The sequence below is a fragment of the Oncorhynchus masou genome, chromosome 11, assembly GCF_036934945.1.
Source record: "Oncorhynchus masou masou isolate Uvic2021 chromosome 11, UVic_Omas_1.1, whole genome shotgun sequence".
Classification (NCBI taxonomy): domain Eukaryota; kingdom Metazoa; phylum Chordata; class Actinopteri; order Salmoniformes; family Salmonidae; genus Oncorhynchus; species Oncorhynchus masou.
Genome location: NC_088222.1, coordinates 16,701,505 through 16,720,012, shown reverse-complemented (window position 1 = coordinate 16,720,012; position 18,508 = coordinate 16,701,505). Strand labels below are relative to the sequence as shown.

At 43.7% G+C, this 18,508-nt stretch overlaps 1 protein-coding gene across 2 annotated transcripts in view; it reads left to right on the top strand.

Moving 5' to 3' along the window:
• LOC135548202 (calcium/calmodulin-dependent protein kinase type IV-like) overlaps nucleotides 1-10,266 on the top strand; it is a 32,862-nt gene extending 22,596 nt beyond the window's left edge. Inside the window, exons 2-11 of one of the 2 annotated variants that reach the window (XM_064977552.1) lie at nucleotides 289-367; nucleotides 476-538; nucleotides 626-708; nucleotides 798-870; nucleotides 4,028-4,118; nucleotides 4,385-4,459; nucleotides 4,814-4,889; nucleotides 5,486-5,612; nucleotides 6,981-7,133; nucleotides 8,503-10,266. In XM_064977552.1, the coding sequence (XP_064833624.1) occupies nucleotides 289-367; nucleotides 476-538; nucleotides 626-708; nucleotides 798-870; nucleotides 4,028-4,118; nucleotides 4,385-4,459; nucleotides 4,814-4,889; nucleotides 5,486-5,612; nucleotides 6,981-7,133; nucleotides 8,503-8,673 (991 nt within the window). In that variant the 3' untranslated portion in view covers nucleotides 8,674-10,266. The remainder of the gene's footprint in view (nucleotides 1-288; nucleotides 368-475; nucleotides 539-625; nucleotides 709-797; nucleotides 871-4,027; nucleotides 4,119-4,384; nucleotides 4,460-4,813; nucleotides 4,890-5,485; nucleotides 5,613-6,980; nucleotides 7,134-8,502) is intronic. The other variant, XM_064977553.1, reaches the window with a different exon arrangement.
• The last annotated feature ends 8,242 nt before the right edge of the window (nucleotides 10,267-18,508 follow it).

Here is an 18,508-nt window from a genome sequence, read left to right as displayed (position 1 = left end):
GTGGAACCCTTTCCACAGAGTTCTACATGGAACACAAAAGGGTTTTACCTTGAACCAAAAAGGGTTCTCCTATGGGGACAGCCAAAGAACCCTTTTGGAACTCTTTTTTTCCCTAAGATTGTAGCCACTGTAGGCTACCCAGCCATAATGGAAGTACAGAAGAACTACAAAGCCTGTTCACCATTTCCCAGGAGTTAGTATCTTGGGCGTTGTGCACAATGTGCTGCTACTCCCCACCCACTTGACAGTTGTTCTTGTAGCTTAACTGTGTATTCTCTCTGCATTTAGGGGAGCGACGTCGGTGGTGTGCAGATGTCGACAGAAGGGAACACTGAAGCCGTACGCAGTAAAAACACTGAAGAAAACAGTGAGTTCTTCTTACTGGATGTTCATCATATTCTTAGTGTAATATTTTTACCCAGAGTACAACAGGTACATGTTTCTTCCTTAACCCAGTTCTGTTTTGTTTCTGCAGGTGGATAAGAAGATAGTTAGGACAGAGATTGGTGTTCTACTTCGACTCTCTCACCCAAACATTGTAAGGGTTCTACACACTTTTGTGCTGTCCTTGTTATTATGTTTTTTATTGATGCTGAATTTATGTCTTTTGTTTTATTTATTTCAGATCAAACTAAAAGAGATCTTTGAGACCCCTTCAGAGATCAGTCTGGTCTTGGAGCTTGTGACTGGAGGAGAGCTATTTGAAAGGTTAGTTAACTGCCTTAATGGTCACACGCACCCACACACACTCTGTACCATTCCTCTGTTGCAACAATCACAACATATTTTTCTCTCAGGGTTGTGGAGAAGGGCTTTTACACTGAGCGGGATGCTGCTGATGCTGTCATTCAAGTATTAGAAGCTGTTGCAGTAAGTTGACTTCCTTCCTCTGACACCTGTCAGAAAGTAGGCTAATAAATGTCTAGCAAACTCTTGACATACTGTAATGCTTTTAACCTGCATAGCTGGGCGGCACCATCACACATTCACTCAGCCTGTCCCCTTATCTATACATTTTACAGAACAAAATGGCACCAATAGAAAACTTTTTCCGTAATCAAATCCTACATTTACTATCATTTGAACCAGCATTGTTGGACCAACAGTGTAAAATGGATCAAGTATGCTGGATTTCATTGATTCATCACATAACCATAGCTATCTTTGACATCTCATCAACATGCACCAAGGCATATGTCTTCTTCCTCATGTTAGGAGTCCTGTTGAACAGGCATTCCCATGTTAGCGTATTCCATGATCCTTTGTTTGATTGCTGTTGCTAAGGAGATTAAATAGTTAAACAGTGATTTTTTTTAACACATAGACCCCTTTCCAGGTTACTGGATCGAATCCCTGATCTGACAAGGTAAAAATCTGTCGTTCTGCCACTGAACAAGGCAGTTAACCCACAGTTCCCCGGAAGGCTGTCATAGTTAAGAACCAATTCTTATTTACAAACTTGTCTAGTTAAATAAAGGTACGATTTTCCAGTACACGGCACAATGACGTCACGCACACATGCGCGCGGCAGTAAGAAATCCATCGCCAACTGCGCCCATTCCAACATAGCCTAGATGTGTTTTTATTACTTCTAAACAGAATACATGTTTTGAGTTCTCATAGGCTTACAATGATGTTTTGATTCTTGCTTGAACAGTCGCTAAGATTATATTTGGTTGTGATCTTTGCAAAATAACTATTTTGGATCCAGCAGTTGTTAGCTAGAATGCTACAACTTAGCTCATTGATATAGGCTAGCCAAAGAGCCATTTTACTGGTTGAAGTTGTAAGTGTTTTTAAAGTATAATGCAGTTGATTTGCGATGATAACACAAACATTCTATTAAGCAGGACATTCATACGAGCCTTAAAATCCAATTATAATCCAAAAGTAGTGTGAAATGCACTTATAAGCAACATGTAAACAAAGGATTTCTATAAGAACTCCCCCTTGTTTAGTCACCAACTCTCCACACATCGCCCCGTGCGGCAGTTTGCAACACAGCGTTCTATTGAAATCAGTTCAGGGCTTGTTTGAAAAGGCAGTCTGAAACAGCTGCTGGTTTCCCAACGAGCTGACTGAGGAGAAGAAAAAAAAACGGGATTTCTGAAGCCTCCAGATCTTTTTAAAGTTTCCTTGTGTTGTTGAGCAAGCGTCGAGGAAGTCTCTGTTCCGTGTTGATTGAGCAAGCGTCGAGGAAGTCTCTGTTCCGTGTTGATTGGGAGTGACGTATTTACAGTGTACACGGCCACTTCGGAAACGGTGGAGAGGTTCTGTAGTCTGTCTGTTACATGATCAAAGCCATCTGGATATCTAGCTAACGTCCCAGTGGAGCATCTTGGTAGCCTCGTGTCCGGCCAATCTCACTGGCACGTCTACACTCAAATCCCCACTCCGTTAGTGACAGATTTCAGTCCTTTATTATAGGCTTCTCATTTGGTGTTATCTTAGTATCCCAATGTGTTATTATTTTGAACACGGAGAATCTGGAACCACGTTTTAGATGTGTTAAGTTGTTTACTGTAAAAAACGGTATTAGGCTAGGTAAGGTTCTTGATGTTGAGATTTAAGATTGAGAGGTAATATTTTCCTCACTGGCCAAATACATCGCCTCGCCCACCTCTCATGTACTTTACTTTCTCTGGCAGAAGAGATCCACTGTCAATGAGAACACCGAGCTGTGTCGTTGGCCTATTGGCCAGAAAATCTTATTTTGAGTGGTGCTATGGCAGCCGTGGGAGTCCTGAGATATCTGTGGTGGTATGTGTGTGTGGTGGCTACTGTATTCCCTCCTGCCTTCTCTTCATCCCTCCATCCCACACTATACTTGTCAGATGAGAGAGGACACCTTATCTGTGTCAGCTCCATAGAGCTTTGTGCAGGAGAGGAGAATTCCCCTCTGACATCACAGAGCCTTTACACCGAGGGGTTGTCACAATACATAGTGTGGGGAGAAAATGATGCCTTCATTCACTGTGAACGAGGTCTATTCAACCTAGCCATTCCCAATGAGAAAATATGACTGTTTTGTTGCATAACAAGGATAGCTCATTCAGTACTAACCTTGATGCTTAGCATTTTCACTCCAGTGGAATGGAATGTGGTTCTTTAACAGCTTAATGTTACATAAGAAACTAGGTATTTGCATAACCACTAACCCACCCACAGTGTGCAGAAGATAAGTTATACAATAGGTTGCTTTACAAACAGATGTCATTATCAAGACAGTGAGCCATAGAGTAGGTCTCGATACTCTATACCTTATCCATGACTCTACAAAGTCTTTGAACGTATTGCTTTCCCTTACTTGAATCCCACCTCGTCTTTTCAATGGGCAGCTTATCAAGGTAGCTGCCTTGTGCTGCTGTTTTCTGTAACTGTGTAGACTTCTATGTCCCACATTGCCTTGTTTGATGAGTTACTGTGTTAACACTGGTGAAAGTACTCGCTAAACCCAAGAATAGTTTAAAACACACTTTAAATCATGCGTATGTCCAGAACACAGTATCATAGCACAGTGTACAGGAAACTGCCAAAATAAAGGAAACTCCAACGTAAAGTGTGTCAATAGGGTGTTAGCTGCCAGAACAGCTTCAATGCCCCTTGGCATGGAACTCTATTGGAGCGATGCTACTTTATTCTTCCACCAAAACAAATTGTTGGTGGTGGAAAACGCTTACTCAGGTGTCGCTCCAGCAGTGTTCAATTGGGTTGGAATCTGGTGACTGATACACACATTGTAATACACAGCTCAGAGTAGGCAATGATAAGATAATTCAACTTTGCATTTTGTTTATCCATAGACCATTTTCAACAGTGCACTATAAAGCAGGAATATTATGATTCTCTGTAGAAAATGAATTGTGGGAGCGGGTACCGATTCATTCGGCGGTGCTGAATCCCAAAATCCTCAAACAGTCCAGCTCCATACACACCAGCAGACAAAATCAATAGCACAAGATGTGTGTAGGAGTCATAGAGCCACCTGGGTGCTATGGTGTTGCCTTGTGTCTTTGTCTTTATCCAGTACCTGCATGAGAACGGCGTGGTGCACCGAGACCTGAAACCTGAGAACCTCCTATACGCTACCGCAGCACCAGATGCTCCCCTCAAAATAGGTTGGTGGGGTTACTCAATACCCTGTGGGATTCACTACGATTATCCCAAAGAACATCCATTGATTGTTGTGCTGTCAGAGACAGAACTGACTTGATCAGACATAGTTAGGAAATCTATGCCAACGATTATGTTCTATTGGAATGATCTATTACTATTTTTTATTCTACCGGTATTCTATTTTACTATTTTATTCTAAATACCAGATATTAGGACTTCCAGAAAGAGGCATCATTTTTAATATAGCTCTGTCTCTTTCATTTTGCAGCTGATTTTGGTCTGTCGAAGGTCATTGATGAGCAGGTCACAATGAAGACTGTTTGTGGTACACCAGGATACTGTGGTAAGTTGCAACCCATTACTGTGATGCTTTTTCATTCACTTGGAACATAATATTTGCTAGCTACAGGACTAGAGATTGCCATTTCAGACCAAGCAATGTTTCTTGTTTTGGTTGCATGCTTAACTTGCCAAGATTTGAGCAGACAAGTTTACAATGAGGACAGGGTGTATATTGTTTAATGTTTATCCACACACTACATAGTACATTTTTTTCCTTGGATAAATAATTACTGAGTAAGAATTCCCTACTCTGTTTTCACCACTCTCTCTCCTTCCCCTTTGTGCTGCCCCTCGCTCCCTCCCACCCTCCATCCTGCTCTCATCCCCCCATCTATCCTTCCTCCCCTCCCTCCAGCCCCAGAGATTCTGCGAGGAAGTGCTTATGGACCTGAGGTTGACGTGTGGTCGGTGGGAGTTATCACTTATATCTTGTAAGGGATACCAGCCCCTCAAAAGTTTACTTGAACCCTGAATCACATCATTAAAAGACATCAGTTATTTTTACACTCAACAGTTTTGTTCATTTGTTAGCAGCAAAAAAGAATACATCAAGAATTTTTGTGTTCATTCTTTGAGGAATTGCAGACCCTTTTTAGTTGTATTTTTCGGCCATTTTGGTTTCTGAACCAGGGTGTTGGTACATTCCTGTTGTATAGCTTCTGAGTGATTTTGTTTCTTTCACATACTGATTGGTATACATATTTGATTCAGTATGTGGTTGTGAGTTCCCCATTATACAGCAAACCAGGAAACGGTAGTGTAACTTCAGAAGAATCGCTGGTATACAGACTCACTACTAGTGAATGAATATTAAAGTGTAAAAATAACATATTTTAAAGGCACATCAATCTGGGAGAATAAGAGTGTGACTAGAAAGCCTTAGTGCAAGGAGGATTGCACCTCTAATAGAGTTGTATCTTAGGCCCCTGCGGCTATCAGATCCTGTCAGACTGCAGCCAGCTATTGAATCAATAGACAGGAGCTGTCTGTGGTTGATGTATGCCTCGTATTTCATCCTCCCTGAAAGGCTATGTGGCTTTGAACCGTTCTTCGATGAAAGAGGGGACCAGTACATGTTCAAGAGGATCCTCAACTGTGAATATGAGTTTGTCTCCCCCTGGTGGGACAATGTGTCCTTCAACGCCAAGGACCTGGTGAGTTTTATTGACTTTTACCAGGGGTGTATTCATGATGCCAATTCTGTCGCAAAATTTTGTCTGTTGCAAAATGTTATTCAATGAAAACTAGAGTTTTTATTGGACAAATTCAGGTTGGTCCCATCCCGTTTTGTTCCGCTTGCTTCCGTTTGTTTCTGTTTGGTTCTTAGTTAAGACACCCCTGGGGTCCTGAGGTTACCACAGTCACGCTGGCAAAAATGTTCCCCTGGTACTTAGGTGTAATAGATAAATCAGTAATTGGTGGAAATGAAAACCTAGTTCCGTGGGAGACCTGCTGGCTGCATTGTAGAAGACAGGAGGTGGCAAGCGAGAGGCATAACTGGACCCACAATCTGTCTTCTCCAGCAAGTGGTGCTTTTCCTCTTTTTTTGCTCACCAAGAGATGAGTTTTGTATGGAGGTTAATGAGTGTTGAATTTAAATGTATGTGTTTTTTAAAATGTTACCTTTATTTAACTTGGCAAGTCAAAGTCTTATTTACAATGACTGCCTAGCCCAGCCAAACCCTAAACCAGACGACCCTGGGCCAATTGTGCGCCACCCTATAGGACTTCCAATCATGGCTGGTTGTGATACAGCCTGGATTCGAACCAGGGTGTCTGTAGTGACGCCTCAAGCACTGAGATGCAGTGCCTTATTTGTTCGAATAGAAGTTTCGTAATGCTTAGGTTATTACGAGTTTACTGATATAAATAGGACATGTGACATCCCGGCAACTTTGGGGAAAAAAACACTTTCTATCAGAGTTGTGCCATTAGCTAGAATGGTCCCACCTGATCTTGCCTCCTACTGACTGCCTTCCATTTTTGAAGACGTTTCTTTTCATTGTTAGAGCGAACAATATAATGGATCATCTGTGATTGTACCACTGGGTCAGGTGACATGTTTCCCAGGTGAAATGTCAGTGTGAGTGTGTCCATGTTGGGGGCGGCAGGTAGCCTAGGTGGTTAGAGCGTTGGACTAGTAACCAAAAGGTTGCGAGATCGAATCCCAGAGCTGACAAGGTCAAAATATGTCTTCTGCTCCTGAACAAGGCAGTTAACCCACTGTTCCTAGGCCGTCATAGTAAATAAGAATTTGTTCTTAACTGACTTGCCTAGTTAAATAAAATAAATATTGGTGTGTCTGATTATCAAATAATGTAAAAAAAGGAGGGTAACTAGATATGCAGGGCAAACAAGACATCAATCATCCATCTCTTACTGTACATTCTGACTTATCTCCACATTATGAACTGGGCCGACTTGTTATGTGGACAGAAACCATCCAAGAAAATAATCAGCATCCAAGAAAATAGTACATTCAGTCTCAGTGACCCAGTTACTTACATACTGCTGTCCTGTAGGTGAGAAAGCTAATTGTCCAGGATCCAAATAAACGGCTGACGACCTTGCAAGCACTGGAGCACCCCTGGGTGACTGGGAAGGCAGTTAACTCAGCCCATATGGACACTGCTCAGAAGAAACTGCAGGAGTTCAATGCACGTCGAAAACTCAAGGTAGATGCAAAACAACGTTTCTCAATAGGACTTTGTACGGTTATTGAGGGCAAGTAGTACCTTGTCTAATTTATTGATGCCAGGACATTTTAAAGTCATGATTGTGTAGTTGTGTCAAGATCCTTTTGAATGCAAGCATAGACAAACATAAACTCAGCAATAAAAGAAACGTCATCTCACTGTCAACTGCGTTTATTTTCAGCAAACTTAACCTGTGTAAATATTTGTATGAACATAACAAGATTCAACAACTGAGACATAAACTGAACAAGTTCCACAGACATGTGACTAACAGAAATGGAATAATGCGTCCCTGAACCAAGGGGAGGAGGGGGGTCAAAATCAAAAGTAACAGTCAGTATCTGGTGTGGCCACCAGCTGCATTAAGTACTGCAGTGCATCTCCTCCTCATGGACTGCACCAGATTTGCCCGTTCTTGCTGTGAGATGTTACCCCGCTCTTCCACCAAGGCACCTGCAAGTTCCCGGACATTTCTGGGGTGAATGGCCCTAGCCCTCACCCTCCGATCCAAAAGATCCCAGACGTGCTCAATGGGATTGAGATCCGGGCTCTTCGCTGGCCTTGGCAGAACATTGACATTCCTGTCTTGCAGGAAATCACGCACAGAACGAGCAGTATGGCTGGTGGCATTGTCATGCTGGAGGGTCATGTCAGGATGAGCCTGCAGGAAGGGTACCACATAAGGGAGGAGGATGTCTTCCATGTAATACACAGCGTTGAGATTGCCTGCAATGGCAACAAGCTCAGTCCGATGATGCTGTGACACACCGCCCCAAACCATGATGGGCCCTACACCTCCAAATTGATCCTGCTCCAGAGTACAGGCCTCAGTGTAACGCTCACTCCTTCGACGATCAACACGAATCTGACCATCACCCCTGGTTAGACAAAACCGCAACTCGTCAGTAAAGAGCACTTTTTGCTAGTCCTGTCTGGTCCAGCGACGGTGGGTTTGTGCCCATAGGCGACGTTGTTGCCGGTGATGTCTGGTGAGGACCTGCCTTACAGGCCTAAATCTACAAGCCCTCAGCCCAGCCTCTCTCAGCCTATTGTGGACAGTCTGAGAACTGTTGGAGGGATTGTGTGTTCCTGGTGTAACTCGGGCAGTTGTTGTTGCCATCCTGTACCTGTCCCGCAGGTGTGATGTTCGGATGTACCGATCCTGTGCAGGTGTTGTTACACGTGATCTCATTAGTGTCCTAAGTTTTCATAACTGTGACATTAATGCCTACAGGTACAGTGTTTAAACCCTTTACAATGAAGATCTGTGAAGTTATTTGGATTTTTACTAATTATCTTTGAAAGACAGAATCCTATGATATACTGTGTTTTGTGTGTTCGTTGACAGGCTGCAGTAAAGGCCGTGGTGGCTTCGTCACGATTGGGCAGCGCTGGCAGTCACGGCAATGCTGACAACAGCAAGAACAGCAACTGCAACAACCCCGCCAATCAGAAAGAGGCACAAGAGGAGCAGCCACGGAACGACCAACCACAGTCAAAGATCCAGGAAGGATCCTAACTGTGGATCTCCTCTGTTGTTGTGACCCTGTTGGACTGTGAAATTGCTGAGAGGAGCTATGTGGTTTCACCTTCTGTACTGGAGATACTCTGCCTGGCTTTATTGCATGTGACTGATTTATTAAACGATGTACAAGCATATTGACTCGGTACATTGGAACAACATGCCTACAAGTATTTAAAGTACATGTGAAATCAGTTTACTACTGCACATTCCCATTTCATAACTCACACAAGTAGCTTCATTGGATGGCTTCCATTATACCATGTTATAACTGCAAAATGGCCTCCAAGTGTTCCCAGTATTAATTTGCCAGTTTGTAAATTAATTCATAACAATTGGCTGAATAAGGATAGTAGGTGTTCTGGTAATCATCATGCTGCTTTGGTGGCAGAACATAGACTGAAGAATCGATCTAGGTTGATTTTCAATATTGGTTGAGTAAGTTTACAGTATCTGGAGAATGGGTTGGACACATTTTCCAGGCGGTCATAAATGTAACCTTTATTACAACTTCTAAGGAGAATGCCTTATTGTATCTTATTAACTGGATTTTACACTCCCTTTGTAAGAAATATTTAATATCTTAAGAAATGGATTAGAAACATGTTCAAATCAAATCATTTGCACAATGATTGTATTCAAATTGACTTTCAAGGAACATAAGGTTTTCATAGTGCAGAGATGTTTTAGCATTACGAACGTTTCACTTTTGTATACCAAAATATGTTGTGTACAACTGAAAAGGCCCCCCAGTTTTTTATTGCCAAATACAACATTTGCAGAGGAAATGGATGAGTAGATAACATTTGATTTGATTTAGCTATTCAGTGCCAAAACTTGGTTGAGGCTGCTGCTTTATTTGATAATATCCCACCTCTGTCATATACAATTGAAGAGGCTGTAATCTTAGTGAAAATATTTATCTCTCATTATAAACTGGGTGGTTCGAGCCCTGAATGCTGATTGGTTGACATCAGTGGTATATCAGACCGTATACCACAGGTTTGACAAAACATTATTTTTACTGCTCTAATTACATTGGTAACCAGTTTATAATAGCAATAAGGAACCTTGGGGGTTTGTGGTATATCACCAATATACCACGGCTAAGGGCTGTATCCAGGCACTGCGTATTGTGTCGTGCATAAGAACAGCCCTCAGACGTGGTATATTGGCCATATACCACACCCCCTCGTGCCTTATTGCTTAATTAACCCATTAACTGACATGCCGTGTTATGGAATGATTTTTTTAATCTACAAAGAAAAGTCTGTATATTGAATGTCAGCATGCTTTTGCCTTTTAGTATAAAGGAATGATGTGAATAATAATGCATGTAGGAATGTTGAATTGAACTGCTGCGGTTGTCTGTAGAAATGCACTATAGTTGGCTGACACCACATGACGGACGTGATCTGTGTTAAACAGTGAAGTATTAGAGGCCTCTTAAGGCTTTAAGACATTAACTTGATATTCCTTTTATATGCTCAAGGAAACATTAAATAATTCAATGTCGTCTTAAAATGGTTACCATTAACATTGATTTGGTAAGGACTGCAGTATTTAAAAAAAATAAACAATATGAAGTTACATTTGGGCAGTTTTGTATATCAGACGGCTTATGTACTTTTTGAACTTGTACACAAATGTTTATTATTTTAGTGACCTACCATTTCCAGTGTTTCCGCTACATTGTAGATGAATTAGGTGGGGTGGTCTCCATCGCTCAGTGCTGGAAGATACCCCTATACTGACCAATGTCTATGGTATAATGTATGTAACAGGTTAGTGTGGAGAGAGAGTGAAATGTAAGGTGCATCTATGGATCCTGTGGTGCAAATGTGAGAGCACTATCCTGGGCATAGGCAGTAGTATTCTCACATACACCATGTTACAGAATTACCCCTCTCTCTCAAACTTTCCTTCCATTTGAACCAAGCCCATGCCAACGGGTAAACTCCTTCAAAGGCCATCCCACTGCTGCCACCAATGTAAGAGGTGGAGAAAGAGTGATGGAGTGAAGATCGTTGGGCACGATCCATGGATCCTGCAATGGGGCACTACTCCTTATAGCAGAAAACTCACATACACCTTGCCAACAAAACATATACATATACAGTATATATACACTGCTCAAAAAAATAAAGGGAACACTAAAATAACACATCCTAGATCTGAATTAATGAAATATTCTTATTAAATACTTTTTTCTTTATATAGTTGAATGTGCTGACAACAAAATCACACAAAAATAATCAATGGAAATCAAATTTATCAACCCATGGAGGTCTGGATTTGGAGTCACACTCAAAATTGAAGTGGAAAACCACACTACAGGCTGATCCAACTTGGATGTAATGTCCTTAAAATAAGTCAAAATTAGGCTCAGTAGTGTGTGTGGCCTCCATGTGCCTGTATGACCTCCCTACAACGCCTGGGAATGCTCCTGATGAGGTGGTGGATGGTCTCCTGAGGGATCTCCTCCCAGACCTGGACTAAAGCATCCGCCAACTCCTGGACAGTCTGTGGTGCAACGTGGCGTTGGTGGATGGAGTGAGACATGATGTCCCAGATGTGCTCAATTGGATTCAGGTCTGGGGAACGGGCGGGCCAGTCCATAGCATCAATGCCTTCCTCTTGCAGGAACTGCTGACACACTCCAGCCACATGAGGTCTAGCGTTGTCTTGCATTAGGAGGAACCCAGGGCCAACCGCACCAGCATATGGTCTCACAAGGGGTCTGAGGATCTCATAACGGTACCTAATGGCAGTCAGGCTACCTCTGGCGAGCACATGGAGGGCTGTGCGGCCCCCCAAAGAAATGCCACCCCACACCATGACTGACCCACCGCCAAACCGGTCATGCTGGAGGATGTTGCAGGCAGCAGAACGTTCTCCATGGCGTCTCCAGACTCTTTCATGTCTGTCACATGTGCTCAGTGTGAACCTGCTTTCATCTGTGAAGAGCCAGTGGCAAATTTGCCAATCTTGGTGTTTTCTGGCAAATGCCAAACGTCCTGCACGGTGTTGGGCTGTAAGCACAACCCCCACCTGTGGACGTCGGGCCCTCATACCACCCTCATGGAGTCTGTTTCTGACCGTTTGAGCAGACACATGCACATTTGTGGCCTGCTGGAGGTCATTTTGCAGGGCTCTGGCAGTGCTCCTCCTTGCACAAAGGCGTAGGTAGCGGTCCTGCTGCTGAGTTGTTGCCCTCCCACGGCCGCCTCCACGTCTCCTGATGTACTGACCTGTCTCCTGGTAGCGCCTCCATGCTCTGGACACTACGCTGACAGACACAGCAAACCTTCTTGCGACAGCTCGCATTGATGTGTCATCCTGGATGAGCTGCACTACCTGAGCCACTTGTGTGGGTTGTAGACTCCCTCTCATGCTACCACTAGAGTGAAAGCACCACCAGCATTCAAAAGTGGCCAAAAACATCATTGTTACGAATTCCTTTTGGCCCGACAGTCTAGGGGGGATGGTAATGAGACCCGTAACATAACTCATGCAAATTATTATTGTGACAAAGTAAAAGTGTGAACGAAATAACCACGACAACAGAAATCTACCGTCAAACTCCAGGTTTATTTATAAACACACGGTAATGGGGGGAGCAGGAAAAGGGGCTGAGCTGGACCCAAGGAAAGAAACAATAAGTATTCAAAAACACCCCTAAGCTAGACTAGCCTACTTTAACAACAGCTAACTAACTAACCAAAAATACCGTGGGTGGTCCGCCCAGTTCTAACTAGTGTATTTAACAAAGTTCACCTACGGGTAGTGTATGCCCATGGGCGACTTGTCTTGGTTTCCCCCTTTTCCCACCAGCAACAAACACCATAACCAAAAACAATACTCACAGGTGATGACAAAGTGCTATGAGGTGCTTAAACATAAGAGAGGTTAAGACACAAAGCGAGAGTGAAACACAGAGACCTACAGACATGGCATTTACAGAGAGATTGAGCTCTAGAACAAACAAATGATGGGGTTTTTAAACCATGGGGAAGGAACTGTGATAGGTTAGGAAATAGGAGGAGGTGTGTCTTCTGATTGATGATTGATTGTTGACTGATTGGGGAGTGATGATTTTCACCTGTGAGGGGAGAAGGAGAGAAAAGAAACACACACACAGGATACACACACACACAGGATAACTATATCCGTAACAATCATACAGGAAGCATAGGAACTGAGAAGTGGCCTGTGGTCACCACCTGCAGAACCACTCCTTTATTGGGGGTGTCTTACTAATTGCCTATAATTTCCACCTGTTGTCTATCCCATTTGCATAACAGCATGTGAAACGTATTGTCAATCAGTGTTGCTTCCTAAGTGGACAGTTTGATTTCACAGAAGTGTGATTGACTTGGAGTTACATTGTGTTGTTTAAGTGTTCCCTTTATTTTTTTGAGCAGTGTATATATATATATATATAATATATATATATATATATAGTACATACATAGATGGAGGCAGGTAGCCTAGTGTCATTGCTTGCTCCTGCTCTTCCTCCCCCTGGCGCTCAGATCTCCAGCATTACGCACTCAAGTCACCATCATTACACACGCCTTCCCCCCCATCACGCGCATCAGCGATCATTGGACTCACTTGGACTCAATTACTATATGTCTGTTCCCAAGCTCTGTTCATTGCTTCGGGATTGTCATATGTCCATGTTACCCGTGTTCTGACGCTATTCCTGTCTTGTTCTATGTCTGCTCCCGATTAAATATTTGACTCCCCTTATCTGCTCCACTCTACACCTAGAGGTTAAGCGCGTTGGGCCAGTAAACGAAAGGTCGCTCATTTGAATCCCTGAGCCTACTAGGTGACAAATCTGCCAATGTGCCCGCTTTACCCTAATTGCATCTGCAAATTGCTCTGGATAAGAGCATCTGCTAAATGACATGAATATATATACTACCTCAATCAGCCTGACTAACCGGTGTCTGTATGTAGCCTTGCTACTTTTATAGCCTCGCTACTGTTTTTTATTGTCTTTTTACAGTTGATTTTATTTCTTTACTTACCTATTGTTCACCTAATACCTTTTTTGCACTATTGGTTAGAGGCTGTAAGTAAGCATTTCACTGTAAGGTCTACCTACGCCTGTTGTATTCGGTGCACGTGACAAATAAACTTTAATATTATTTGACGTAGAGAAATTAACATTCAATTTTCTGGCAACAACTCTGGTGGATTTTCCTGCTTTCGGCATTCCAATTGTACGCTCCCTCAAAACGTGAGGCATCTGTGGTATTGTGTTGTGTGACAAAACTGTACATTTTAGAGTGGCCTTTTATTGTCTCCAGCACAAAGTGCACTTGTGTAATGATCATGCTGTTTAATCAACTGTCAGGTGGATGGATTATCTTGGCAAAGGAGAAATGCTCACTAACAGGGCTGTACAGTGCCTTTGTAAAGTATGTTAGTTTACAGCCTTATTCTAAAACTGATGAAACTGTTTTTCCCTCATCAATCTACACCCAATACCCCAAAATTACAAAGCAAAAACAGGTTTTTAGAAAAAACGAAAATATCACATTTACATAAGTATTCAGACCCTGCACTCAGTACTTTGTTGAAGCACCTTTGACAGTGATTACAGCCTCCAGTCTTCTTGGGTATGACGCTACAAGCTTTGGCACAACTGTATTTGGGGAGTTTCTCCCATTCTTCTCTGCAGATCCTCTCAAGCACTGTCAGGTTGGATGGGGAGCGTTGCTTCACAGCTATTTTCAGGTCTCTCCAGGTACTTCCGGCGCCGACAGAGATGGCCGCCTCGCTTCGCGTTCCTAGGAAACTATGCAGTTTTTTGTTTTTTTACGTGTTATTTCTTACATTAGTACCCCAGGTCATCTTAGGTTTCATTACATACAGTCGAGAAGAACTACTGTATATAAGATCAGCGTCAACTCACCATCAGTACGACCAAGAATATGTTTTTCGCGACGCGGATCCTGTGTTCTGCCTTACAAACAGGACAACGGAATGGATCGCATGCAGCGACCCAAAAAACGACTCCGAAAAAGAGGGAAACGAGGTGGTCTTCTGATCAGACTACGGAGACGGGCACATCGTGCCCCACTTCCTAGCATTCTTCTTGCCAATGTCCAGTCTCTTGACAACAAGGTTGATGAAATCCGAGCAAGGGTAGCATTCCAGAGGGACATCAGAGACTGTAACGTTCTGTGCTTCATGGAAACATGGCTCACTGGAGAGACGCTATCCGAAGCGGTGCAGCCAACGGGTTTCTCCACGCATCGCGCCGACAGAAACAAACACCTTTCTGGTAAGAAGAGGGGTGGGGGTGTATGCCTTATGGCTAACGAGGCATGGTGCGATGAAAGAAACATACAGGAACTCAAATCCTTCTGTTCACCTGATTTAGAATTCCTCACAATCAAATGTAGACCGCATTATCTACCAAGAGAATTCTCTTCGATTATAATCACAGCCGTATATATCCCCCCCCAAGCAGACACATCGATGGCTCTGAACGAACTTTATTTAACTCTTTGCAAACTGGAAACCATTTATCCGGAGGCTGCATTCATTGTTGCTGGGGATTTTAACAAGGCTAATCTGAAAACAAGACTCCCTAAATTTTATCAGCATATTGATTGCGCAACCAGGGGTGGAAAAACCTTGGATCACTGTTACTCTAACTTCCGCGACGCATATAAGGCCCTGCCCCGCCCCCCTTTCGGAAAAGCTGACCACGACTCCATTTTGCTGATACCTGCCTACAGACAAAAACTAAAAAAAGAAGCTCCCACGCTGAGGTCTGTCCAACGCTGATCCGACCAAGCTGACTCCACACTCCAAGACTGCTTCCATCACGTGGACTGGGACATGTTTCGTATTACGTCAGATAACAACATTGACGAATACGCTGATTCGGTGTGCGAGTTCATTAGAACGTGCGTTGAAGATGTCGTTCCCATAGCAACGATTAAAACATTCCCTAACCAGAAACCGTGGATTGATGGCAGCATTTGCGTGAAACTGAAAGTGCGAACCACTGCTTTCAATCAGTGCAGCTATTCCCTCCGTAAGGCTATCAAACAAGCTAAGCGTCAGTACAGAGACAAAGTAGAATCTCAATTCAACGGCTCAGACACAAGAGGCATGTGGCAGGGTCTACAGTCAATCACGGACTACAGGAAGAAATCCAGCCCAGTCACGGACCAGGATGTCTTGCTCCCAGGCAGACTAAATAACTTTTTTGCCCGCTTTGAGGACAATACAGTGCCACTGACACGGCCTGCAACGGAAACATGCGGTCTCTCCTTCACTGCAGCCGAGGTGAGTAAAACATTTAAACGTGTTAACCCTCGCATGGCTGCAGGCCCAGACGGCATCCCCAGCCGCGCCCTCAGAGCATGCGCAGACCAGCTGGCTGGTGTGTTTACGGACATATTCAATCAATCCCTATACCAGTCTGCTGTTCCCACATGCTTCAAGAGGGCCACCATTGTTCCTGTTCCCAAGAAAGCTAAGGTAACTGAGCTAAACGACTACCGCCCCATAGCACTCACTTCCGTCATCATGAAGTGCTTTGAGAGACTAGTCAAGGACCATATCACCTCCACCCTACCTGACACCCTAGACCCACTCCAATTTGCTTACCGCCCAAATAGGTCCACAGACGATGCAATCTCAACCACACTGCACACTGCCCTAACCCATCTGGACAAAAGGAATACCTATGTGAGAATGCTGTTCATCGACTATAGCTCGCCATTCAACACCATAGTACCCTCCAAGCTCGTCATCAAGCTCGAGACCCTGGGTCTCGACCCCGCCCTGTGCAACTGGGTACTGGACTTCCTGACCGGTCGCCCCCAGGTGGTGAGGGTAGGTAACAACATCTCCTCCCCGCTGATCCTCAACACTGGGGCCCCACAAGGGTGCGTTCTGAGCCCTCTCCTTTACTCCCTGTTCACCCATGACTGCGTAGCCACGCACGCCTCCAACTCAATCATCAAGTTTGCGGACGACACAACAGTGGTAGGCTTGATTACCAACAACGACGAGACGGCCTACAGGGAGGAGGTGAGGGCCCTCGGAGTGTGGTGTCAGGAAAATAACCTCACACTCAACGTCAACAAAACTAAGGAGATGATTGTGGACTTCAGGAAACAGCAGAGGGAACACCCCCCTATCCACATCGATGGAACAGTAGTGGAGAGAGTAGCAAGTTTTTAAGTTCCTCGGCATACACATCACAGACAAACTGAATTGGTCCACTCACACAGACAGCATCGTGAAGAAGGCGCAGCAGCGCCTCTTCAACCTCCGGAGGCTGAAGAAATTCAGCTTGTCACCAAAAGCACTCACAAACTTCTACAGATGCACAATCGAGAGCATCCTGGCGGGCTGTATCACCGCCTGGTACGGCAACTGCTCCGCCCTCAACCGTAAGGCTCTCCAGAGGGTAGTGAGGTCTGCACAACGCATCACCGGGGGCAAACTACCTGCCCTCCAGGACACCTACACCACCCGATGTTACAGGAAGGCCATGAAGATCATCAAGGACATCAACCACCCGAGCCACTGCCTGTTCACCCCGCTATCATCCAGAAGGCGAGGTCAGTACAGGTGCATCAAAGCTGGGACCGAGAGACTGAAAAACAGCTTCTATCTCAAGGCCATCAGACCTTTAAACAGCCACCACTAACATTGAGTGGCTGCTGCCAACACGCTGACACTGACTCAACTCCAGCCACTTTAATAATGGGAATTGATGGGAAATTATGTAAATATATCACTAGCCACTTTAAACAATGCTACCTTATATAATGTTACTTACCCTACATTATTAATCTCATATGCATAAGTATATACTGTACTCTATATCATCGACTGCATCCTTATGTAATACATGTATCACTAGCCACTTTAACTATGCCACTTTGTTTACATACTCATCTCATATGTATATACTGTACTCGATACCATCTACTGTATCTTGCCTATGCTGCTCTGTACCATCACTCATTCATATATCCTTATGTACATATTCTTTATCCCCTTACACTGTGTATAAGACAGTAGTTAGGAATTGTTAGTTAGATTACTTGTTGGTTATTACTGCATTGTCGGAACTAGAAGCACAAGCATTTCGCTACACTCGCATTAACATCTGCTAACCATGTGTATGTGACAAATAAAATTTGATTTGATTTGAGATGTTCGATGGGGTTCAAGTCATGGCTCTGGCTGGGTCACTCAAGGACATTCAGGGACTTCTCCCAAAGCCACTCCTGAGTTGTCTTGGCTGTGCGCTTAGGGTTGTTGTCCCGTTGGAAGGTGAACCTTTGCCCCAGTCAGGTCTACATTGTAGAATAATAGTGAAGACATCAAAACTATGTAATAACACATACGGAATCATGTAGTAACCAAAAAAGTGTTTATTTGAGATTCTTCAAAGTAGCTACCCTTTGCCTTGATGACAGCTTTGCGCACTCTTGGCATTCTCTCAAACAGATTCATGAGGTTGTCACCTGGAATGCATTTCAATTAACAGGTGTGCCTTGGTAAAAGTTCATTTGTGGAATTTCTTTCCTTCTTAATGCGTTTGAGCCAACCAGTTGTGTTGTGACAAAGTAGGGGTGGTATACAGAAGATGGCCCTATTTGGTATAAGGTAGTTGTTGTGTTGTTTGTTAGAATACTTGTTAGATTTGACTGCATAGTCGGAACTAGAAGCACAAGCATTTCGCTACACTCACATTAACATCTGCTAAACCATGCGTATGTGACCAAACAATTTGATTTGATTTAATTTGAAATAAGCAAAGAGAAGCGACAGTCCGTCA